Source organism: Balaenoptera ricei, chromosome 10 (assembly GCF_028023285.1).
Source record: "Balaenoptera ricei isolate mBalRic1 chromosome 10, mBalRic1.hap2, whole genome shotgun sequence".
In the NCBI taxonomy this organism is placed as follows: Eukaryota; Metazoa; Chordata; class Mammalia; order Artiodactyla; family Balaenopteridae; genus Balaenoptera; species Balaenoptera ricei.
The window spans coordinates 107,020,482-107,043,945 of record NC_082648.1 but is presented as its reverse complement, the minus strand read 5'-3'; the positions used below and the strand labels follow the sequence as shown (position 1 = coordinate 107,043,945).

General features: G+C 55.8%; 2 protein-coding genes across 5 annotated transcripts; both read left to right on the top strand.

Moving 5' to 3' along the window:
- The first annotated feature begins 6,925 nt into the window (after positions 1 to 6,925).
- On the top strand, positions 6,926 to 10,473 carry CHKB (choline kinase beta). Of its 3 annotated transcripts, none has more exons than XM_059937320.1 (11): positions 6,928 to 7,369; positions 7,558 to 7,666; positions 7,940 to 8,143; positions 8,248 to 8,381; positions 8,654 to 8,749; positions 8,938 to 8,996; positions 9,084 to 9,165; positions 9,295 to 9,403; positions 9,547 to 9,650; positions 9,942 to 10,023; positions 10,168 to 10,473. In XM_059937320.1, exons 1-11 carry the CDS (start codon positions 7,146 to 7,148, stop codon positions 10,240 to 10,242), a joined length of 1,278 nt encoding a protein of 425 aa, XP_059793303.1. In that variant the 5' UTR covers positions 6,928 to 7,145; the 3' UTR covers positions 10,243 to 10,473. The 3 variants fall into 3 exon arrangements, with proteins under 3 accessions (XP_059793305.1, XP_059793303.1, XP_059793304.1); XM_059937321.1 differs by having other exon boundaries at positions 6,929 to 7,369; positions 7,940 to 8,053; XM_059937322.1 differs by lacking the exon at positions 9,942 to 10,023 and having other exon boundaries at positions 6,926 to 7,369.
- Positions 10,474 to 10,570: 97 nt separating this feature from the next.
- On the top strand, positions 10,571 to 19,260 carry CPT1B (carnitine palmitoyltransferase 1B). 2 transcript variants are annotated; one of them, XM_059937319.1, is made up of 19 exons: positions 10,571 to 11,096; positions 11,566 to 11,743; positions 12,098 to 12,237; positions 12,551 to 12,728; positions 12,941 to 13,042; positions 13,233 to 13,370; positions 13,471 to 13,548; positions 14,458 to 14,565; positions 14,641 to 14,725; positions 15,384 to 15,579; positions 15,870 to 16,055; positions 16,152 to 16,257; positions 16,370 to 16,486; positions 16,921 to 17,085; positions 17,164 to 17,298; positions 17,394 to 17,546; positions 18,089 to 18,202; positions 18,691 to 18,783; positions 18,923 to 19,260. In XM_059937319.1, the coding sequence occupies exons 2-19, from the start codon at positions 11,603 to 11,605 to the stop codon at positions 19,004 to 19,006; spliced, it is 2,319 nt and encodes a 772-aa protein (XP_059793302.1). In that variant the 5' UTR covers positions 10,571 to 11,096; positions 11,566 to 11,602; the 3' UTR covers positions 19,007 to 19,260. The 2 variants fall into 2 exon arrangements, with proteins under 2 accessions (XP_059793302.1, XP_059793301.1); XM_059937318.1 differs by having other exon boundaries at positions 13,447 to 13,548.
- The last annotated feature ends 4,204 nt before the right edge of the window (positions 19,261 to 23,464 follow it).

The window sequence follows — 23,464 nt, the reverse complement described above, 5'->3', positions numbered from 1 at the left end:
CTTGAAAGAAAATTGACAAACTATGGTTATTCTGACTTGGGTGTTTGGCAAACACTTTCTCAAAAATGAATAAAGTGAGTGTGTCACTTCATGGAAAACAACTGATAGTATTTGTTGCCAATGATAAAATTTGTGCTTTTAAGCAAAAATTAGATTTTTGGAAAACCTGTGTCTATCATCATGAGCTTAAAGTTTCTCAATATTTAAATATTTTTCTGATGACATTGGTGGTGACATTAACAAGTGTGATTTTTAAAATATTATATAATAAAATCTGTCAAAATTTGGAAGATCTATATAACTCAGGGAACCAGTATTTTCCAAATGACAAATGAATGCATGATGTTTTAAAATTATGCATAACTAAAAGACCCATTCTGCATGCAAGACAGAGCAATGGATTTTAATGTAGCAGAAGACAAAAAAGGGGACATCCCTGGTGGCGCAGTGGTTAAGAGTCCACCTGCCAATGCAGGGGACACGGGTTCGAGCCCTGGTCCGGGAAGATCCCACATACCACAGAGCAACTAAGCCCGTGTGCCACAACTGCTGAACCCGTGCACCACAACTACTGAAGCCCATGTGCCTAGAGCCCATGCTCCACAACAAGAGAAGCCACCGCAGTGAGAAGCCCACGCACTGCAACGAAGAGTAGCACCCACTTGCTGCAACTAGAGAAAGCCCGTGTGCAGCAATGAAGACCCAATGCAGCCAAAAATAAAAAGATAAATAAATAATAAATTTATTAAAAATTTTTTTCTAAAAAGAAAAAAAAGTTCATTGACATGGTTTCAAATTCCAAATTGCAACTAACCTCTAAGAAACTACCTCTTGTCAACTCTTGGTGTAGTATCAGCGAAGATCCACAATTATCTGAAAAAGCTATTGTTTGCTTCCAACTACAAATCTAAGTCAGGCTGGGTTTTCTTCATGTTTCAACCAAAACAACACATGGAAGAGACTGACTGCAGAAGCACGTACAAGAACCAGCCATTGCCAGCTAAGCAGACAGTAAAGAAACTTGCAAAAATGTAAAAAACAATGCCACTATTCTCATCAAAGTTTTATTTTATAAAATAGTTATTTTTGTAAGATATTATTTATGTTAACATGTTGAGGGCTCATTATCATTTTAAATGAATAAATAAATCATTCCCTCATGCATATACCATGCTTCTTCAAGTGTTCAGTCAGAAAAATCAAATCCTGTCCAAGGGAGAAAAATTAGTCTGGACTCAGAACTTTTCATCTCCAATATTCAAGGTCTAGGACAAAATGGAATGACGAGACAACAGCTGTGAGGGAAAGAAGTAGTGACTGTGGCAGGACAGGAAAATGATCCCCCAAGAGAGAGTCACATCCTAATGCTTGGAACCTGTAAATGTCACCTTATTTGGAAAAAGGATCTTTGCAGATTTGATTTAATTAAGGATTTTGAGATCAGGAGATTATCCTGGATTATCCAGGTTGGCCCTGAATATGATCACAGTGTGTTTATAAGAGAGCTAGAGGGAGGGCTTCCCTGGTGGAGCAGTGGTTAAGAATCCGCCTACCAATGCAGGGGACACGGGTTCGATCCCTGGTCTGGGAAGATCCCACATGCCGCAGAGTAACTAAGCCCGTGTGCCACAACTACTGAGCTTGCACTCTAGAGCCCACAAGCCACAACTACTGAGCCCACATGCCACAACTACTGAAGCCCGCGTGCCTAGAGCCCGTGCTCCACAACAAGAGAAGCCACCGCAATGAGCAACCCTCGCACCGCAACAAAGAGTAGCCCCCGCTCATCGCAATTAGAGAAAGCCCACACGCAGCAATGAAGACCTAACGCAGCCATAAATAAATAAATTTATTAAAAAAAAAAAAAAAAGAGAGAGAGATCTAGAGGGAGATTACACAGACAGAAGAGGTGGGAGCAGTGTTGACCATGGAGCAGAGATTGGAGTGATGCAGCCACATTCTCAGGAATGCTTGCAGCCACCAGAAAAGACCAGGAACGGATTCTCCCTTAGAACCTCCGAGGAAGTGCAGCCCTGGCGACACCATCATTTCAGCACAATGACAGTGATTCCAAACCCAGAGACTTGGGTATAAGTGGCTTGTTCAGGAAGTGATTCCATGAAACAGAAATGAAGGAGGAAAAGAGTAGGACAGGAAAGGCAGAATCAAAACATAGGCGTGTGCTCCTTAGGTTACTGCTCTGGGTAACAACGCCTTCACTTCAGCAGGACCTCCTGACAAGTGTACGGAACACTTCTTAGGATTCTCCGACCATTCCTCCACTGACTCCTGTCTCCAGGCCCTGAGGGTGCCCCCCAGAGACCTAGGCTGTGCCGGTCAGCAGGCCAAGTAGGCTCCTGTGGTGTCGGGGAAGGCCTGGGGCAGGAAGTTCAAAGACACACAGCAGGTGCCAGAGATGCAGCTCTGTAAGCCCACTGCAATTAAAGGTGTGCTGAGGGCATCATTCAAGACACCAGCTCTTGTATCCCACAGTTTACGCAGGCACCACATTAAGTCCACGCTGCCATGATTCTTTGAGGTGAGGTCTCGAAGGTCACAACCTTTACAAAAGCCTTAATATAAGAGTGTTAGTAGAACAAACACAGTCCCCACTGCCACACCTGCTCCTGAGGCTGTAACTAATATTGGTCATGTCCCTTCTCCTCTGCCCATTCTAGGTTTCCCTCACTGTCAGCCAGCATTGCAGCTGGTCCACATGGCTCTCCTGGTCAGGTCACGAGACCTCCATCCCTGCGGGGTCTGAGCCCTTGGCAGGCTGTGGCTGCTCTTATCACGTGGCATGGAAGCAACCAGCCAGAACCAGGCAAGTCCTCCATGCTAGACCAGCTCCTGATCGCCCCATTAAGTAGCAGCAACCCTATCTACCTCTAACAATCGGGATCTATTATCCCCTCCTTCTTTGCCTGCACGTTCACCAGCACAAGGAGCTCAAAGTGACCTGGTGGAGTTTGCAGATTCTGGTTCAGTGGAGGCGTCCTTCCCTGGAATCAGTGGACGCTCCCTTGTGGAAGTGTTCCCTACCTGGGAACCAGGGGGTCTAATCCAGCAGAGCTCTAGGCTGCTCGTAGGTAATACAGGGTATCACAGAAGCGGTACAGCCCACAGCAATCTATACATTGCTGTACCTTTTTCACTGTAAAATGAGTTTCTTGGTCCAAGGTAATGTTATACATGATCCCGTGTTGGTAAATCGAGCATTCTCTAAGCTGCTAGATAGTAATGCTACTCTAAGACCTTGTGGATAGGGAAGGCAAACTCATATCCAGAACAGGTATCAATTCCAGTAAAGATGAATCAATCTCTCTCCTGGGTGGAAAGGATCTGGTGTAACGAACCTGTCATTGAGTCATCCAGGGATGGTACCATATCAGGAGCTCAGCACTAAGACTGCTAACAGGTCAGAAATTCATAGGCAGTAATAATTAGATAAGCCTTGATAAGAAAGAGCCTGTGATACATGTTCTGGGCTTCCCTGGTGGCGCAGTGGTTGAGAATCTGCCTGCTAATGCGGGGGACACGGGTTCGAGCCCTGGTCTGGGAGGATCCCACGTGCTGCGGAGCAACTAGGCCCGTGAGCAACAACTACTGAGCCTGCGCATCTGGAGCCTGTGCTCCGCAACAAGAGAGGCCACGATAGTGAGAGGCCCGCGCACCGCGATGAAGAGTGGCCCCCGCTTGCCGCAACTGGGGAGGCCCTCGCGCAGAAGCGAAGACCCAACACAGCCAGGAATAGATAAGTAAATAAATAAATAAATAAAATTAAAAAAAAAAAGATACATGTTCTAGTATGACTGAAGGCATGTGAAGTCTGATCACCCATTAATAAAATATTTTTCTATTCAGGAAAAAAAAAAAAAAGAAAGAGCCTGTGTTGGTGGGCATAGCTTGCCACTATGGCAACTCCATTCACGGCCTCACCTTACAAGCACAAGTGTAGCCAAGGACAGAAGCTGGCTGACATCTATCCATCCAATTTGTTACCCAGTGACCCCTCTGCAGTGGGTATTCACATGAGGCACAAAGATACACACACTTGTGGCCAGTGCTATAGGTCCATCTTCTTTCCCAGACCTCCTTGTCTCCAGTATTCCCCTCTTGCTCTTTCCAGGTCCCTGACCAACGAGCAAGACATCTGTCTCAACCCAGAAGTTTATGTGCACACCTTCCTTAGGCCACTTTTCTGTCCACTCCCTTCCCTCCCTACAAAGTGAATATCCAAGTGTACTGCTCAAAGCTCTGGTCTCTGGAAGAATTCTCTTCATTACTGTCCTTCAGAGCCACCTGAAATGGGATGGTAGTGCAGCAGTACTACATTTTCAGCTCACATCAACACATCAAGCTGACCCATCTGTGAACCAGACCTAAATTTTTCTTCCTGCCTGCTAAGAAGCACTGGTACAACAAGGTGGGAGATGTGCGGGCCACAGCCACCTCTTCCTATAAATGACCAGTACTCTCTGGACAGACTGGGGTCCAAACCTTTTTCATTGGGCAGTGAATTGCTACTGAGCCTGGTGGATTTGCCAGTATCTAGTTTAGGACAGGCAGATTTGGTCACATGATCATTTGATGCCCCATAATCAGGCACCCAGTCTCTACTTGGGCCCCATAGTGTGCCAGACGCTGCTTTCAATTGGTGAGTAGTTCTTCACTGTAGCTGGCATGGTCTTGCTTCAGAACCCTAGGGGTGAGCACTCCAAATCTCCTGTTGGAGCCTACCAAAGGTGCCTCACAGGGTCCCTACCTGCCACAGATAAGCCATAACCCATTGGTTCTGTTAAGAGACAGGGGAACCCATCCTCCAGTGTGGATCTTCACCAGAGCCCTCCTTTGCTCTGGGACCCATTCAAAACCAGCAGTCTTCCAAGCCACCCGATAAATGGGTCAGAACAGTATTCCCAAGTGTGGTACATGCTGACTCCAAAATCCAGAGGTGCATGGAGTGGTAGGCCTCATTTTTCATGTTACGGATGCAAGATGCAGTAACTTGCCCTTATCTCAGAGGTGATGGCCTGGTTTGCCCTACAACACTGCACCCCTGGAAACTTCACTGATGACAGGCTCCAGAACTTCTGAGGGTTTATCTCTCATCCTCTGACATGCATTGTCTTACCAGGGACAGAGCACTTGTCACTTCCTTCCTCACCGTGTCCAATTAGCATAATTTCATCAGTTTTATGGAGAATGTCCAGATGATCAAGGTCTCAACGATTACACTGTGACAGAAAGCATGACTTAAAACAGACTTGAAGTAAGACAATGTATATGCTTGGCTGTCCTTCCCATATAAAAGTGAACTGCTTTTGGAAACTTACTCTTTACTACTGGAAATTGAAAGGAATGTTCACCACATCAATTGCATTATCAGGTGCCAGAGGTGCATTAATCAGTTCCAGTACAGATACCTCACCTGACACAGCTGCTGTGATTAGGGATACTAATTGGCTAAGTTTGTGGTAGTCCACCATCATTTACTTGAATCCATCTGGATTTTGCAGGGGCCATTCAGGTGAATTGGAGGGGATGTAGTAGGGATTTATGTCTTTGAGAGTAAGCAATCTCTGCAATCCCACACAGAATGCAGCATTGGAGAGGGTGGGGAGTTCCAGAGGCTTCCACTTCGCTCTTCCTACCATGACTCTTATTCCACAGGTCAGGGATCAATGTACAGGCTCGCCCCACTGCTACGTATAATTACCCCAGGTATGTACTGGGACCAGAGAAGTGACCTCAAGACTTGGGTCAGGACTCTGTTTATCATCTGACTTCCACAGCCTCTACTCAAACCAGTGACTCATGATGCTTCATGTACCCTGGCACACGTGTCATCTCAGATCTTGTTATCTAACAGCCCTTGAAAGGTCTGGATAGTCTCTTTTCCAAAGTAAATGTGTTACTTTGTCAGGAGGCGCTGGGTCCCTTTGGGGAAGGGTTAGAGGAATATTTTTTTATGTACTTATGGTGGCACTGTAGGATCCTTTCTGTAAGAGACCAAGCCTCCCTTTCAACCAGTGGACTCCAGGTCTCAGATTTCAATACAGAGCGAGGGATCATGACTTCCCATTGCAGTAACTGACATTCGCTTTCTGATCACCAATTCTTGATTTCTTTCTCGTTATTCAAATCAAACACCACTCAGGTCAGCTGTCCATCTATTTCACCCCAAAGAACACCATGGTCCAACAGTGCCACAGATCCCCGTGGATCAAGTCTTCCTGGTCGCCACTCCAGCATGGGGCACAAGAAATGCAAGGAGGCATTTCAAACTGCTGCGGTGGGACAAGGAGACGTGGTGCAGCCCCAGGTGCCTGCTGCAAGGTGTGAGCCTCTCCTCCTGGGCTTGATGTTAGGTCTGGAGGCAAGAGGGGCAGTGGAGCAGGACATGAAGACAGTGGTTTCAAGCAGGGTAACAATAGCGGCGGGCTTCAACTGACAAGGGAGTCTCAGCGGTGCGGAGGGCTTTAAGGTTACGCATCCACAAATGTTTATTCGGCACCTACCAGGTGCCCCACACTCTCTCCCTTTCCCCCACACTCAAGACTCGCCACACTCATTCAACGGCCCTCTTCCTTGCCAAACTGCCCCGGGGGCCAAATCTGTCCAGTGAGGGGCTGCCGCCGCCGCTGCCCGCGCTGCCCTGTCCGCTCCCAGACCCTGACGAATGCCCACCTCGCCTCACGGGCACTTTCCCGGTGACACCGCCCTTACGCGCTGGACCGGCTTCTCAGCCCGGTACGCGCCACCCGCCCACGTGGTTCGCCCACGTGACACGCCACTGTGCCGTGGGCCCGACCGCTCAGGACGCTTCTGATTGGCCCGCGCCATTTCCTGCTTCCGGGTTATGGTCCAAACAGCACTGTCTTTCGAGCGGCCCCGCCAAGAGAGAGAGGCCATTGGTCTTCGCTCTGAGCAGGGGCGGGGCACAGCCTTCGGAACTAGCACCCGGACGAGGGTCTCCGAGACGGCCGAGCGGCGCCGCAAAGAGCCGAATAGAGCCAAGGAGACCCGACTACGACCGGAGCAGCGCAGGCTGGCCGGAAGCGGAGCCGAGCGCAGCCGGAAGGAGCCGAGCGCGCCCGAAGGGTCTGTGCGCGGCGGGGCGTTGGCCGGGCCAAGCCCCAGCCATGGCGGCCGAGGGGACAGATGTGGCCGGAGGCGGGGCTGTTGGAGGCCGCCTGGCCAAGGACAGCTTGCGGCAGGCTATGTGCCCCGACGCGGCCCCGAACCGGAGGCGCAGCTCGGCGCGGTCGCGAGACGCCGAGCGCCGAGCCTGCCAGTGGTGCCGGGAGTACTTGGGCGGGGCCTGGCGCCGAGTACGGCCGGAGGAGCTGAGGGTTGACCCCGTGAGGTGGGAGGTCAGGGGTCAGCCCCTCCTGTACGCGGGCCGGGATCAGGCTCAGGCTCGGGCGCTCGGGACACTCAGCGTTCCTGGGCCGGGGGCGGGGCAGGGCCGGGAGCGACGGGGGGGCGCGGGGGCTGGACGCCGGGCCGGTGGAGCGGATGGCGGGCTGAGCGCGCCCTGCTGTGGGTCTGCAGCGGAGGCCTCAGTAACCTGCTCTTCCGCTGCTCGCTGCCTGACCACCTGCCCAGCGTTGGCGAGGAGCCCCGGGAGGTGCTGCTGCGGCTGTACGGGGCCATCCTGCAGGTGAGGAGGGAGTGAAGGCCGCAGTGGCCTTAGAATCTCTCACCCGAGTGTGGCAGGAGGTATGGTCCCCACTAGGCAGTTGAGGACACTGAGCCTTAGGAGCTAAGTATTTTGTCCATTATGATACTAAGGCCTGCGCTCTGGAGCCCCCGGGCAATAGAACAAGAAGTCCCAGATGTGGTGGGAGGAGCAAGAAGACCCTCGCGTGTGTCAGCGCCACTTTGCCTCTGGCCCCTTGTGACCGTGTTCCCTTCGCTGTCTGTTTTCCTTCAGGGAGTGGACTCCTTGGTCCTTGAAAGTGTGATGTTCGCCATCCTTGCAGAGCGGTCACTGGGGCCCCAGCTCTACGGAGTCTTTCCAGAGGGCCGGCTGGAACAGTACATCCCAGTACGAGCCCGGCCCCGACCTCCCCGAAGCATCTCCTTCCCCAGCCCCTATTCCCCTTCCCAATGTCTGCCTTCACATCCCTCACCCCAGGTAGGGAATTTTCCCCAAGCCCTGACTTCCCCCACCTCCATTGCCCCACCCTTCCCCCCTCCTGCCCCAGCCCCTTCACCACCCTGATAGGTTCCTGGGTGCAGAGCCGGCCACTGAAGACGCATGAGCTTCGAGAGCCCGTGTTGTCCGCAGCCATCGCCACGAAGATGGCCCAGTTCCATGGCATGGAAATGCCTTTCACTAAGGAGCCCCGCTGGCTATTTGGGACCATGGAGCGGTGAGTCGGGGGCCTCCTCAGGCCTCCTGCACATAGGCTGAACCCTCATGTTGGCAGTTACTACGCTGGGCTGTGACTGAATGCATCTAGTGCTCTGTCCAGCTCTCCAGTTGAGTGGATCAAGTGTCCCACTGTCTAACATGGTTTCTCACGCAACAGGCTTCCAAATGATTGCCAGACAAGTCATTCAGTGACCGAACGGGTAGGACAGCCTGGCCTGGGGTAGAGGGGAGGGATAGCAGAGTGAGTATATCCTATCCTTTGGGCTTCAGGTATTTAAAGCAGATCCAGGACCTACCCCCCACTGGCCTCCCCCAGATGAACCTGCTGGAGATGTACAGCTTGCAGGACGAGATGGGCAGCCTCAGGTGAGGGCAGGCAGGATGGGGCGGGGGTGGGGGGGTGGGGACAGAAGAGCACAGGAGATGTGCCAGGCACCTAGTGGGGTCCTACCCAGGATTTGCTGAAGGCTGGGGTCAAGGCCTAGCCCACGCAGGTGTCTCTGACCCTCCTTTCGTCACTCCTGCTCAGGACCCATGCCCCTGTTCCCCTGCAGGAAGTTGCTAGACTCTACCCCATCACCAGTGGTCTTTTGCCACAATGACATCCAGGAAGGTAGGAGAAGGCATCTGAGTCTCCCAACCTCAGGTGAGGGGGGCCAGAGGACCCTGGAGTGACCAGAGCCTCACCACATTCCTCCAGGGAACATCTTACTGCTCTCAGAGCCAGAAAACGCTGACGGCCTCATGCTGGTCGACTTCGAGTACAGCAGCTATAACTACAGGTGAGGGTAAGAGGATGGCCTCCCATGGGTCTGTTCCCACAGTGCCCTGGAAAAGCAGACCAGGCCTTCTTCTCTGCATCCCAGCTGCCCAGCGTATTTGGGGATTGAGTGTCCACCTTATTCCCTCAGGGGCTTTGACATTGGGAACCATTTTTGTGAGTGGGTTTACGATTACACTCATGAGGAGTGGCCTTTCTACAAAGCGCAGCCTGCAAACTACCCCACCCGGGGACAGCAGGTATGTGGGCCAGAAGCTGGGGAGCAGGACCTGGCTTAGAAGGGAGAAGGAGGTTGAAGTCTGGAAGGAATGGCGAGCAAGGGTGTTAACTGGGAAGCGCTCCCCAGTCTCCCCATTTCCTGACTCTTGTCTTTTGATCTCAGCTCCATTTTATTCGCCACTACCTGGCGGAGGTAAAGAAAGGTGAGACCATCTCCCGAGAGGAGCAGAGGAAACTGGAAGCAGATTTGCTGGCAGAGGCTAATCGGTGAGGAAAGACGTGTGGGGCAGGGGTAGAGCAGGGTGCAGAGGCAAGGGGCAATGTGGCAGGTAGACTCACTGGGCTGCAGGTTAGGTGTCAGTGCAGAGTGGGGGCAGGAAACGAGCATGAGGCCTGAGGCTGAGGGGGAAGAACAGTTTGAGAGTGGGAAGAGTCAGGACAGGGTCGGGGTTAGGACGATAGAGGAGAAGTTAGAGCTTTGGGGCTTGACCAGCCTGGGGGAGGGGGTTCAGGCAGTGCCAAATGTGCTCTGAACCCCCCTTTTCCTGCTCCCCTCAGGTATGCTCTGGCGTCTCATTTCTTTTGGGGTCTCTGGTCCATCCTCCAGGCATCCATGTCCACTATAGAATTTGGTTACTTGGTAAGTAACCAGGTTGGGTGAGTTAGGTGTGTGTGGGGGGGAGTAGCAGAGGCCTCAGACCCTCCAGGCCATCTGTGGGCAGACTGGGGGTTGTGGGGTGCTGGTCCCAAGCCTTCTCACCAGTGTGCGGGGTTCCTTCCCTAGGAGTACGCCCAGTCTCGGTTCCAGTTCTACTTCCAGCAGAAGGGACAGCTGACCAGCTTCCACCCCTCATCCTGACTCTCCACCTCCCAACTCCTTGGATTTCTCTGGGAGCCTCCAGGGCAGGACCTTGGAGGGAGGGACAAAGGGGAGGCCCTGGGGACTGGGCTGAGCCCGAGTGAGACTGGGGTTAAGGAGGCTGACCTCCCCCACCCACCCATCCCGAGTTTGAGCAGGTCCCCACCGCAGGCAAGTGGGCAGAAGCCCTGGGATGTGTACCTTAAGACAATAAACTAGCTTCTTCCTTCACACCGTCCTAACCCTGCTTGGGTGCGGCGGAAAGTACCGACCAAGGATTGCACACAGATTGACAAAGGGACCACTGCTAGGAGCCTCAGTTTCCCCTCCTGAAAAGCGTGGCTGTTGGGTGATCTGGGCTTGAGAGTGGTTAGGGGTCCATTCTGCTCTCCCCCACCCCAGCTCCAGCTTAGAAGTGATAAATACTCAGAGGACGTGGGTCGGGCAGTGGGGAGTTACGGGGTACAAACAGGGCCCGGGGGTGGGGCTGCCCAACCCTGAGCACTGGAGATCAGGGAACAGGAGGCACAGCTGACACACTGGTGACCTTTTCCCTACATTCGGCTATTTTTAGCTCTAATGCCACCATCCTCACGTGAGACCCGTTGGGCGCCCCAGGCTCTCAGACCTTTGAGCCATCTTCAGCTTGCAGAAACCCGGCTCCCCCCCAACTCCTGATTCCCGCCACGGAGCCGGGGAGATTCTGGTTGCTGCCCCCCCAACTGTTCTCTCAACCCAAATTTGGGAGTGGGTGTCAGGTTCCCGGTGAGGGCGGGACTTAGGTGGCCAGGCCTGAAGGACGTGGGGACACGGGCCAGAGTGTCCCCACAAGCGGACAGGAGCACACCCGAGCCGTGAGTGGAGTTTGGGGGTGGCTCTAGGCTGCCGGCCTGGCCCAGGGCTCTGAGCCGGCAAGGGGGGCGGGGGAGGGGGGTAGAGGCTGGTGCCAGGGTCCCACGTGGCAATGCTGGGGGTACGCAGACCCCACCTCACTCCAGACCAGACCGACTCCGCTTCCGGGGTCCCTCCAGCCCCCACCCCGAGGCTGCCCTTCACTGGGATTCCTGACGTTTTCAAGGCCCTGACCCCCTCCTGATCCCCGCACCATTGCGCGAAGGTTCTGCGGCGGTTGGCGAGGCTGGGGGGCCAGGGGGGGGGCCTCGGCGCTGCGGGTGGCCGACCGGGGCGGATGGGGAGGGGGGCGGGCTGGGGACGCGGCGCTGCGGGTGGCCGACCCAGGGCGGAAGGGGAGGGAGGCGGGCCGGGGGCGGGGCCTCGGCGCGGGCGGCAGAGCTGTCCGCACACCCTCCTGCCACCTCCCAGGTGCCCAGCAACTCCCAGGTGCCCAGCAACCCACAGGATGGCGGAAGCGCACCAGGCTGTGGCCTTCCAGTTCACGGTGACGCCAGAGGGGGTCGACTTCCGGCTCAGTCGGGAGGCCCTGAAACACATCTACCTGTCTGGCATCAACTCCTGGAAGAGACGCCTGATTCGCATCAAGGTGGGCGCAGGTGGTTCTCGTCTCTTCCAGCAGGTGCAGAATCGAGCCTTCCAGGGAGGCAGAGGCTAGGTGTCAGCTGCTGCCCTTTGTCAAGGTCCTCCACCCCCACCTCAGCTGGCAGCTCTACGGAGTGACAGGCTCCAGCAGTGCAGAAACCAGAGGGGTGCTCAAGGCGTGGAGAGGAGATGGGTGTGCAGGAAGTGTCAGTGGGACACAATAATCAGGTGCTACAGGTGTGGGAGTGTGGAGACGGGGACCACCAGACGTGAAGGAGAAGTGAAAACAGGCAAAGACTTCATAGGCACCTGCTTACCCCAGTCCTTGCTCTGTGAGCATGCCTGTTTCTGCCCACAGAATGGCATCCTCAGGGGTGTGTACCCTGGCAGCCCCACCAGCTGGCTGGTCGTTGTCATGACAACACTGGGTTCCTCCTACTGCAACGTGGACATCTCCATGGGGCTTATCTGTTTTATCCAGAGATGGCTTCCTGAGGGGTAAGAAGCGGGGCCATGAGAAAGGGCTGGGTGGGCTCCAAGGCCAAGGTTCCTGAGCTGGGCAGTTACAGGACAACAGCCATTGGAGGTCATAGGGGCAGCCCTCCCCGGGGGCGACCACCATCTCAGTCCCTACTTCTGTAACTTCGTGTGTGATGCACTCAGAGGCTCAGATGTGAGTGTGTCCAGGGAGTTTTTCCTCCTTTGGTGTCTCCCCCAAGATGGCTCACATACATCAGGACTGCAGGGTCAGAATCTCCCTGAGGTTGGTCTCGAGTGGACCCGCCTGCAGTCCTCTCCCCTTCTCTGATAGGTGTGGCCCCTACCGGACCCCACAGACCCGGACACTTGTCAGCGTGGCCATCTTCTCCACGGGGGTCTGGATGATGGGCATCCTCTTCTTCCGCCAAACCCTGAAACTGCTGCTTTCCTACCACGGTTGGATGTTTGAGATGCACGGCCAGACCAGCCACTTCACCAAAGTCTGGGCTGTGAGCAGAAGCTGGTGGAGGGGTCCAGGCATCGGGTGTGAGACCCCAGGGCCTCACTTTGGTTCTGAGCTGGAGGGGACAGTCAGGCGGGTCACTGGTGCCTGGCGGGGTTTGTCCCGGTTCTGAGGGTCTGGGGCAGCCCCTCCAGTGTTTGCTAGTTTCCATTCTTTCCCCCGGCTTCCCCCTCAACATTCTCCACTCTGTACCCCCAGATGTGTGTCCGCCTTCTGTCCGGCCGGCGGCCCATGCTCTACAGCTTCCAGACATCTCTGCCCAAGTTGCCCGTGCCCAGCGTGTCAGCCACAGTTCATCGGGTGAGGGCCTGGGTCAGACATCCCAGTGGGCAGGGCAGGCCGGACTCAGAGGACTTATCCAAACATAAGGGACTGTCCCCTACAAAGAGTCGGCTTGAGAGGGAGCAATGGGGCTGGGCTTGGAAGAAGGTCAGGACAGAGGCAGCTCTTGCTGACTGGCCCTCACACGGGCAATAACTTGGCTGGACAGTACCTAGAATCCGTGAAACACTTATTGGATGACAAGGAATATTACCGAATGGAGACGCTGGCCAAGGAATTCCAGGAGAAGACTGCCCCCAGGCTGCAGAAGTACCTGGTACTCAAGTCATGGTGGGCAACCAATTATGTGAGTTCTACCTCCTGGGCTTACCCTCACCCACCCTGTGTCCTGGCTGCTCACACCCCACCCTCCTCCGCCCCAGCTCCAACCTCCCACCCACCCACAGGTGAGCGACTGGTGGGAAGAGTACGTCTACCTTAAAGGCAGGACGCCCCTCATGGTGAACAGCAACTATTATGTCATGGTAAGGGCTAGAGCCACACGGGGTCCTGCGTGCTCAGCTCTGTCCCCGGCTCTGGCCTCAAGGCAAGGAACCTGGAGGACAGTTCAGAGCCCTAGTGGTGGTTTCTGTAGGCAAGTGGGGGTTCTGAAGTGAGGCCTGAAGGAGAGGGAAGATGCGGGGGGGTCATATCCTGGAAGCATAGTCAGGAAGCAGCTCACAGGCAACGGGGATACTGAGGATGTGGAGAGCCCGGTAGACCCCATAGCCTGATACTGTCACTCCCAGAGTTCCTCAGGCTCAGTGTCTTGCCCAGCTCAGGCTCTCTCACTTCCTTCCTTGTTCCCTCGCTGGCTTTCCAGCCACAGCTTCCCAGCCATCCTGACGCCATTACCAGGGAACTTCCTTAAGCGTGTCTTAAGCAGATCCAGAGCTGCTTCTCATAGAGCTCAGGGGGTCACTGTCGGTCCCTATCCCACGTGACTGGCCCTTTTCCTGCTCCTAGTACAAGACTGTGCACAGCCAGCTGGGAGAGGCTGCCCAGCCACTGCCCTGTGCACCTCTTTGCTCTCCCACTTCCAAAGCACGTTTCAAGTAGCATGCTGGCATTCCCCTCCTCCACAAAGCTGTCTTTCCAGAAACCTATGTGCAACTTGTCTAGACCAGAGGTTTGAAGCTGTTTTGTAGTGGCAGAACCCCTTCCTCAAAGAAAAATAAACAAAACATCAACAAATACCATGGGTTTGGAAAAGCAGCTCAGGTCGAAGCCAGGGCAGGGGGTTATCTGATCAGTTATGCATTTCACCTCTTGTACTCGGTTCTCAGAGGGTGTGCAGGATGGACTGGGGATAGGGGGCAAGACACCCCAGACAGAGAGATGCCACTGTGCACACCTGTCGCAGCCTCCTTGCAGGCTCTGCTCTCGCCCTGTAGGACTTAGTGCTCGTCAAGAACGCAGACGTGCAGGCAGCCCGCCTGGGAAACATTGTCCACGCCATGATCAAGTATCGCCATAAACTGGACCGTGAAGAGATCAAGCCTGTGAGTTGTGTTGGAGGTGAGGGCGTGACCGGGAGAGGAGGCCTACGTCTGAGCCGTGCTGGGCCTTCCTCCTAGGTGATGGTGCTGGGCATCGTGCCCATGTGCTCCTACCAGATGGAGAGGATGTTCAACACCACTCGGATCCCGGGGAAGGACACAGGTACTAGGCCGCGGCCGGGCGCCCGCGCTGGGGCCACAGGACGGAGGCCGCTCCCTCCCAGCTGTGGGCCCACCATGGCCAGATGCCCTACTGCCTGCTGGTCACCAAGCGTCCCCAGTGTCTCAGGGTCACGTAACTGCGAAAAATAGTCAGTTTGTGGCCAATACTAGACACCTGCTGTTTACAGGCATGGTGCTAGTACTGGGACCCTGGGAGACCCAGGTCAGAGCCCCTCCCCTGCAGGGGCTCACAGTTAGGCAGTCTCCCGCGCAAAGAGCAACAGGAGGCCTAGTGGAGCTCCCCGCTCAAGGAGCCTGTAGGGGAGGAGGGGCGGGCTCGCCCAGGGCCCCCAGGGCCGCCAAGCAGCACCCGCATTTCTGATGCCAGGACAGTCTGTGGGATTTCCTAGAGCTTTGGTTTCCTCTTCTGTGAAATGCCTCATGGGACTGTGGTTGGCATTAAATGACAGACAGTGAAGCTCAGGGCATGGGGCCTGGCTTGGTGCCAGCAGATTCCGCCCAGGGAAGGGGCAGGGAGGCCAGGCGGAGGGTCCATGCGGTCACCCGGTGTGAGGCTGTGGGGGCCATCCTGAGTGGCATGGGGGGAGGGAGGAGCTCCCTACCTTCCCGCCTGAGCCCACCCATGGCCTCTGCCCCAGATGTGCTGCAGCACCTCACAGACAGCAGGCACGTAGCTGTCTACCACAAGGGCCGCTTCTTCAAGTTGTGGCTCTATGAGGGCTCCCGCCTGCTCAGGCCTCGGGACCTGGAGATGCAGTTCCAGAGGATCCTGGATGACCCCTCCCCACCCCAGCCTGGGGAGGAGAAACTGGCGGCCCTCACCGCAGGGGGAAGGTATTCGGGCCCAGGTTCAGGCGCCGTGAGGAGAGGATTTGGGTCCTGTGTGCCACCCTGGAACTCGGCCAGAGCCCTCACCAAGGGAGGAGCGTGGGCCCCAGCGTCCTCTGCGTAAACCAGGACCTGCGGCCATGAGGGGCGCTGGTGGTAACGGCAGGAGGGTAGCTGCTGTGACCTCTACCTGCTGGTGGCTAGATGGGGGTGTGTGGAGGGGGGGGACACAGATCCTGGGAGGTGCCCTCACGCCCACAGGGGCCCCCCCGCTCACTCTGCCCTCGCGCCCTCAGAGCGGAGTGGGCTCAGGTACGCCAGGCCTTCTTCGGCTCCGGCAAGAACAAGGCTGCCCTGGATGCCATCGAGCGCGCTGCTTTCTTCGTGGCTCTGGATGAGGAGTCTCACCGCTATGACCCCGAAGACGAGGCCAGCCTCAGCCTCTACGGCAAGGCCCTGCTGCACGGCAGCTGCTACAACAGGTACCGCACCCCCAGCTCCACTGCACGGCCCACCCCGCCCACCCCTGGGCTCCTCCCCCTGCCCCCACACCGCTGCCCCATCTCCTCCCGCTGCAGGTGGTTCGACAAGTCCTTCACTCTCATCGCTTTCAAGAATGGCCAGCTGGGCCTCAACACAGAACACGCGTGGGCAGACGCCCCTATCATAGGGCACCTCTGGGAGGTAGCAGGCCCTGGGAAAGGTCCCGCAGGGCAGGGGCGGGGCGGGGCGGGGCGGGGCGGGCACGGGGGCAGCCGGGCAAGGATGGCCTCTCAGCCTGACCTTGCCCCTGCAGTTTGTCCTGGGCACCGACAGCTTCGACCTGGGCTACACAGAGACTGGGCACTGTCTGGGCAAACCCAACCCTGTGCTGGCCCCCCCTCAGCGGCTGCAGTGGGACATTCCTGAGCAGGTGTGCGGGCCGAGAAGGGGCAAGGGTGGGTGTGCGAGAGTGACAAGTGTCTGAGATGCCCTGTGGCCCTCCCCTCTGCCCCAGCCCCACCCTCAGGGGAAGGGTCCAGAGTGTCTCATGGTCCAGACTGGCTACAGGGAGAATAGAGATCCCAGGACCATCTCGGGGCTGGAGAAAGTCATGAGGTGTGAGCTCGTGTCCGGGGAGCACCTGTCAGTGCCTTCCTCCCCGACAAAGCCCAGCCAGGCATCTGTGCTGACGCCCCTGCCTTGTCCTTTGCGTCTCCTCCTCCTGAGGACGTCAAGCATCCTGAGGCCTGCCCAGCCTTGCCTTCGTCCGCTGCTCACCCTCAGGCCTCCTGGACGTGACCCTGGAGTCCTCCTGGAGTCCTCCTGGAGAGCCCTGCCCCAGCTGACCCCTCCGTGTCTCGGCAGTGCCAGGCAGTCATCGAGAGCTCCTACCAGGTGGCCAAGGCGCTGGCTGACGACGTGGAATTGTACTGCTTCCAGTTCTTGCCCTTTGGCAAAGGCCTCATCAAGAAGTGCCGGACCAGCCCTGACGCCTTCGTGCAGATCGCCCTGCAGCTGGCACACTTCCGGGTAGGAGCCCCAGGCCGCCGAGCAGGCGGGGGTGGCACCAGGGCACACCTGCAAGATTCACCCCTCTGTGTTCCCTAGGACAGAGGCAGGCTCTGCCTGACCTACGAAGCCTCGATGACCAGGATGTTCCGGGAGGGACGGACGGAGACTGTACGCTCCTGCACCTGCGAGTCCACAGCCTTCGTTCGGGCCATGGCGCAGGGGCGCCACCTGGTGAGCCCCCCACGGCCTCGTGCTGACGTGCCCGCTCGGCCTCCTGCCTGCTCGAGGGTCAGGGCTACTCTTCACTGCTCCATGTCTGCCCCCAGAAAGCAGACCTCCAAGATCTGTTCCGGAAAGCTGCTGAGAAGCACCAGAATATGTACCGCCTGGCCATGACGGGGGCTGGGATTGACAGGCACCTCTTCTGTCTTTACGTGGTCTCCAAGTACCTGGGGGTCAAGTCCCCTTTCCTGGCCGAGGTCAGTGTCGGTGGGCGTGTCCTCTGTGCTCAGGCCCTCTCCCGGTGGGTCTCGGCCTGTCTTCTGTCTGGACGGCTGGGGCCGGTGTTCCCGCCCCACAGCCACCCAGGCCTGTGGACTGGTGCCAAGCAACAGCCTCCCCCTCGTAGAGTTGCTGTTGGCGCGAGGGGGGAGGGACGGACAAGCACGATGTGTAAGGTGGTGGCAGCGCTCGTGAGAGAAGGGCAGAGGCTCCGGGGAATCGGGGCGTCCAGGTGGAGGGAAGCTCCAGTGCCCGGACGCTGACACTGAGGCAGGGGTGTGGGGTGTGGGAGGGGCAGCAGGAGGGGTGGGGGGCGGAGCCAGGGGACGGACAGGCAGGTCCCCTGATGGAGGGTTTTGGGCAGAGGCTGTGATGGTGAGAACAGCCTAGGGGACCGTGGCCAGCAATCAGGAAGGTCCTGCGTCCTGTCCCTTCTGCATCCTTAGCCAGGACAGTGCCAGGCTCACGCACCTGTCTGCGGGTGTGCGTGGCCCCTGACTGCCGCGCCTCCCTGTTGCAGGTGCTCTCAGAACCCTGGCGCCTCTCCACCAGCCAGACTGCTCAGTTCCAGATCCGCATGTTTGACCCAAACCAGTACCCCAATCACCTGGGCGCTGGCGGTGGCTTTGGCCCTGTAAGTGCCCTTGACGGTGGACAGGTGGGAAGGGCCAGGGGCCGGGCTGTCGGGAGAGTGCAGGGCCTCGAGGAGGTTAGACCAGAGGCAGGGGCACAGCCCTGGACCTGCCCTGCCTGCAAACAGGATCAGTACCTGTCGACCCCAGCAAGAAAGGTGGCTGGGACCCCACCCGTGTTGACACCCACTGCTGGAGTGACCCTGCCCGGGGCTTCTGTACCCTCTGAAGTGGGCTTATGGAGAGTCCAATCTCCCACTGAGACACTCACGTGGGCTAGTTTGTCGGGGAGCTAGAGACCCCCTGCCAACGTGAGGGGGGCCTCCGGAGGGAACCTGAGGTGGGGTCTTCTCTTCTGTTTTCATACTGTTTCCTGGGGATGGGCCCTTCCTGTGAATCTTGTGGGCAGAGCAAGGATAACATCAGCTTGGCTTCCAGATCCTCAAGGTTCAGTTCACCTCTTCTTCTTTACCCCTTGTGCTGCCCTCAGGTAGCTAATGATGGCTACGGGGTTTCCTACATGATCGCGGGTGAGAACACCATCTTCTTCCACGTCTCCAGCAAGTTCTCAAGCTCAGAGACAGTGAGTGTCTCCTGCTCCCACTCAGCCTGAGGAGGGGTCGCCCCCCCAGGGCATGTCTGGCTGGGGAAGAATCCTTCCCTGTGGGGAGAGAGGGGCGGGGGCTCACCTGGAGGTTGGTCTGAGCTCTTGACTCCCACAGAATGCCCAGCGCTTTGGGAACCACATCCGCCAAGCTCTGCTGGACATCGCTGATCTTTTCCAAGTTCCCAAGGCTGACAGCTGAGGGCTGGAGAAATGCCAGCTGCCCTTCTGTCCCCACATTGTGGAGGAAGGGGCCTGTGGTCCGCTTGCAGGCACAGCAGTGGCCGTGCACAGGTGCCCAGGCTCCAAGGGCACCTCTGGAAGCAGGTGCTCCCTGGGCAAGCGCTGCTTCCTGAGGGCTCAAGTGGTGGAGGTAGGGCTGGAGCAGGAAGGGAATCTTCTTTTTTTTTTTTTTTTCTTGCTAGATGTTAATAAAAATAAGGCTGTATAATTCTATTTTAGCCCTTAAGTACCTGTGTTTTTTGGTGGGGGAACTAGGAGGCCCTTCCCCTGCTCCGGCCTCAGGCCAGGGATGTGGCAAGGGAAGGTCTAGGGCTGGAGACTATTTGTAAGAGGTTCTGACCTGCTTTGAAAGGTGGGTCTCTGCCGTCCACACCCACATACGCACTTGGAATAAATTCTTGCTTCAGAACCTCCACCTGTTCCCTGGGGCCATTTCTGTTTGTCTTCTGGAGAGTGGGGCGCTCTGTGTAGGGACATGTCCTCTGCACCCCCTTGGGCTGGAGCACAGCTCTGTAGAGGCCCTCGGCATAGGGAGGAGCTGCAGTCCCAGGCCTGAGGTCTGGGTGCCAGGCGGTCATGTCTGTGAGAGGGCGCACAGGATAATCTGGAGCAACAGATGCCCCTTCCCTTGGGTCGGCTTTTGGATGAAAATAATACTACGAGTAAACAAAAAGTTACTATGGAAAGTCTAAGCAGGTACTCAACTACTATTGCTGCATGCAGAAACGAGTCTACATCTCATTACTCTGCTAGGCGCTGAGAACCGGACGTGAATTAGATACACTCCCAGGCCTTCTCTTATTAACCAGTGTTTATTGAGCAACCACTGTCTACTTGGCTCTGTGCCGGGGATTCAGTGGTGAACAAGGCACCCCCTGCACACGGGGAATTCACTACTCAGTGAGGCAAGCGTGGATCAGGGGATGGAGCCTGTGGCAGGGAATCCAGGCTCTTGAATAATCCATTTAGCAAATACTAAGTGCTACAGTGTGCTAAGCTCTGGGATACGGCAGTGAACAAAACTGGCAAAAACAATCCTTCCCTGTGCGGCTTAGAGTCTAGCAAGGGAGACAGGCAATAACCAAGAAGAATGAGCAAATGACATAGTAAGTCAGAGGGCAGTAAGTGCTAAGAAGAAAAGGGGAGGGAGCAATGGAGGAGTGGATGGCAATTTCAGACAGGGTGGCAGAGGCAGGCCTTCCTGAGTGGGGCCATTTGACTCAGACCAGCAGGAGATGAGGGTGCAATCCATGTATGTACCTGAGGGCGGGGTATTCCTGGCCAAGGGGGCAGCAACAGCCAATGCTTCGGGGTGGGAGGAGCTGCCGTGGTGCAGGAACAGTACCCGAGGGCCTGTGGCTGGCGTGGAGTCGGGAGCAGCAGGAGGGGAGAGGTGGGGTGGCGCCGCGAGGTGGCGCCGCGAGGGCCTCGGAGGCCAGGCTCTGCGTTCTCCAAATGACGGGGGAAGCCGCCGGGGCTGGAGCAGAGGGTGACATAACTGTTGTAAATTTTTAATGTGATCACCCTGGCTAACCAGAATGATATTAGAACAAAGTAGGGTGCAGTCAGCATAGAAGCAAGAAGGCCTAGCAGAGGGCACTGCTCATGGTGGTGGCAGAGTTGGGAGAAATGACGGGACTTAAACTAAGGGATGGAGATTCAGGATGCTAGGGAGCCGTCGAAGATAATTCACGTTTTCTAGTTGGGTGACTGGGTGATTACATAAGATTTTTAAATGTTGAGTTTAACATACCTATAAGAAATATTTGTGAACATGTCTCATAGACTCTTGAAAATATAAATTGAAAGAAAGGAGATTTAGGTTCCTGATAATAGCTTTGAAGGTTGTTAGAACACTGAGAACATGAGAAGATTCCCAGGACAGAGGCTTCTAACCTCTTTTGAGTCTCTGTGAGAAGCTTATAAAAATAAATCTGTGCTCACAAAATGGTACATTCCGTATCAGAGCTTTCCTGGGCTTCCAAAAGTATCGTCACAGACCTTTGCCTCTCTGGTGCCTGCGTGACCTACCCTGGGGAACTGTCTGGGATCTGGTAGGCTTCTGGGAGACATCAGCTCGCCCAGGCCTGGGAGAACAGTGAGCAGAGATTCCAACAAGCTGGCTTTTAATTAATGTTAAAATTCAGTCAAAATTCTTTTATCTGATTTGTTCTTGGTTGAAATAAGAGAAGAAAACACAGTGCCAAACCAGGGTATAAACTTCTGGTGACCACCCACCAAATGCAAATCTGCGTTAGTACCCCAGAGGTGTGCAGATCTGCATTAGTTAAGGCTAGTAGCCATAACAGATAAAGCTTGAAATCTCAATGGCTTAACCCAATAGAAGTTTAATTCTTGTTCACTTGGCTGAGAGGAAGACTCTGCTCCATACCATTATTCAAAGACTTGGCTGTTAGAGGTCCTACCTTCCTCAGGTAGCTCCCAATTTGCCTTGGACATCAACATCCCGCGAGTACACGGAGGAGAGAGAGGGCTCACTCATGGGGGGCTTTTATGGACTCAGCCTGGTAGTGATACAGAGCATTTCTACCCACATCCCACCAGCCAGGACTCATACTGCAAGGGAGGCTGGGAAATGTAGTCTAGCTGTGTGCCCAAGACATAAAGGAAACATTTGATGAACAGTTAGCCAGTTTCGGATGCACAAGGGTATGGGCAGACCAGACAGATGTCTCTGGACTCCCTGAGGGCCCATCCTTCTTGGCCTGGGCTCTGCAGGGTGTTTCAGACGCCCACCTCCACCTGCTGGGCCCTCACATTCCAGACCAACTGGCCTTCTCTGAGTCTCTTTCGCTCCCCCACAAGAACCCTGAGCCCCAGCTTCACTCTCCATTCCTAAAGGAGGCAGGCACATCCACACCCTTGCCTTTGCCGAACCTCCTGCCTGGAATCCTGTGCCTTTGTTTCTCAGCCTGGTAAACTCCTACTCTTCCCTGAAGCTGCCTTCATTACCCCTCAGAATTATTCCTGATTCATGTTTTTCTGGGGTGCTATAACAGAAATCAGCTCTAGAAAGTCTAAGCAAATGGTGGAATGATTGGAAGTGTGCAGGTGGCTCACAGGTAGGAAGCAACGGCTGGAGAACCAGATTCAGAAGGGGAAGGAGCCTGGCGGCTTGGAGAGGGGACGTGGCCCAGTTAACCGACTCCTCAAGAGAGAGACGAGTCCGCGCTCCATGCCCAGAACTGTCTGGCTCAGCTCCAGCTGTGTTTCCTACTCTGCGATCAGTTTGCTAAGGATCGGAATCCCTGACAGAAAATGCAGTGGGTCCCAGGTTTGTCAGGAATCTCAAAGAGTTCAAGGTATTCAAAACCGAAGTTAACAACCTCCCAAACTGGCTTCTCTGCCACTCTTCCCCGTCTCAGCCGGCGGTGTCACCCTCCAGCGACTCAGCCATTCCTTCTTTCTCCCTCCCTTCCCACATTACGAAGCTTTGTCAAAGCGACCTTCTAAATGGCTTCTGACTCCGTGTACTTCCCTCCGCCACGACCACTGCCTCCCTGTCCCCACCTCCACCATCATTCACCCAAAACCCAGCAACAGCCCCATTTCTACTCTCCCTCCGGCAAGAGAGACTGCTTCGCCATGCCCCTCCTCTGCTTACCAACCTTCTAAGGTGCCCATCGCCCTCCAAATAAAGACTGAGCTCCCCGGACTGACCTATAGAGGCCAGAGTGATCTCTTTAGCCTCCTCTTGACCAGAGTGTTATGTGCAGCCTCTCTAAGGGTTGAGCAGCACGCTCACCTGGCCTTGCTTGGTGATCTGTGCTTTACTGCCTGGAGGCCAGAGCGCCTGGCAGACCTCGGCTGTAACCAAGGCCCGCACCTACCAGGTGCATGGACCTGGGCCCCTGCCTCATCTCCTTGGGCCTCAGCGTCACTCTTCTGTGAGACAGCTGCAACAATGTCGGCCACCCACGGTAGCTGCGAGACAAAATACTTCAGCATTCAGCTACTCACTCAACAATGGTTACTAGCACTTGCTGTCCAGTATACTCGAGACACAGTGGTCAAGCAGACGCCCCGCCCACCCCCACCCCCGCCGTGCACGGATTTACGCTCCAGGTGCAAGGGGGAGAACACTCCCATAAGGACGGGGGCGTCCCCCCTCATCTCAGCTCTACCATCCCTCAACCTCAGCCACTCTTCAATCCAAGCACTCGGCCCACCTGAGACGGAGAGACCCAAGTGCGGGACCACGTGGGACCAGCCGGGACAACACCGCCCTTTCCGCTCCAGGCGACCAGCCAATGAGACCTCAAGGCCGGGACTTGGGACCAGCCTGAGGCGGGCGTAGTCAGGTGTTCGCAGCACCGCCCCTTCCGCTCCAGGAGACCAGCCAATGAGGGCCAGAGGCCAGCTCCGGGGGCGGGTCTGGTAACGGAAAGGGGAGGGG

Excerpts from the sequence above, each read along its gene's own strand:
- CPT1B (XM_059937318.1), top strand. The coding sequence starts at position 11,603 with ATGGCGGAAGCGCACCAGGCTGTGGCCTTCCAGTTCACGGTGACGCCA. Across the intron at positions 12,238-12,550 it reads CAGAGATGGCTTCCTGAGGG|GTGTGGCCCCTACCGGACCC; the intron begins GTAAGAAGCGGG and ends CTTCTCTGATAG. Across the intron at positions 18,203-18,690 it reads CTGGCGGTGGCTTTGGCCCT|GTAGCTAATGATGGCTACGG; the intron begins GTAAGTGCCCTT and ends TGCTGCCCTCAG.
- CHKB (XM_059937320.1), top strand. The coding sequence starts at position 7,146 with ATGGCGGCCGAGGGGACAGATGTGGCCGGAGGCGGGGCTGTTGGAGGC. Across the intron at positions 8,144-8,247 it reads CTTCACATCCCTCACCCCAG|AGCCGGCCACTGAAGACGCA; the intron begins GTAGGGAATTTT and ends TCCTGGGTGCAG. Across the intron at positions 8,382-8,653 it reads CTATTTGGGACCATGGAGCG|GTATTTAAAGCAGATCCAGG; the intron begins GTGAGTCGGGGG and ends TTTGGGCTTCAG.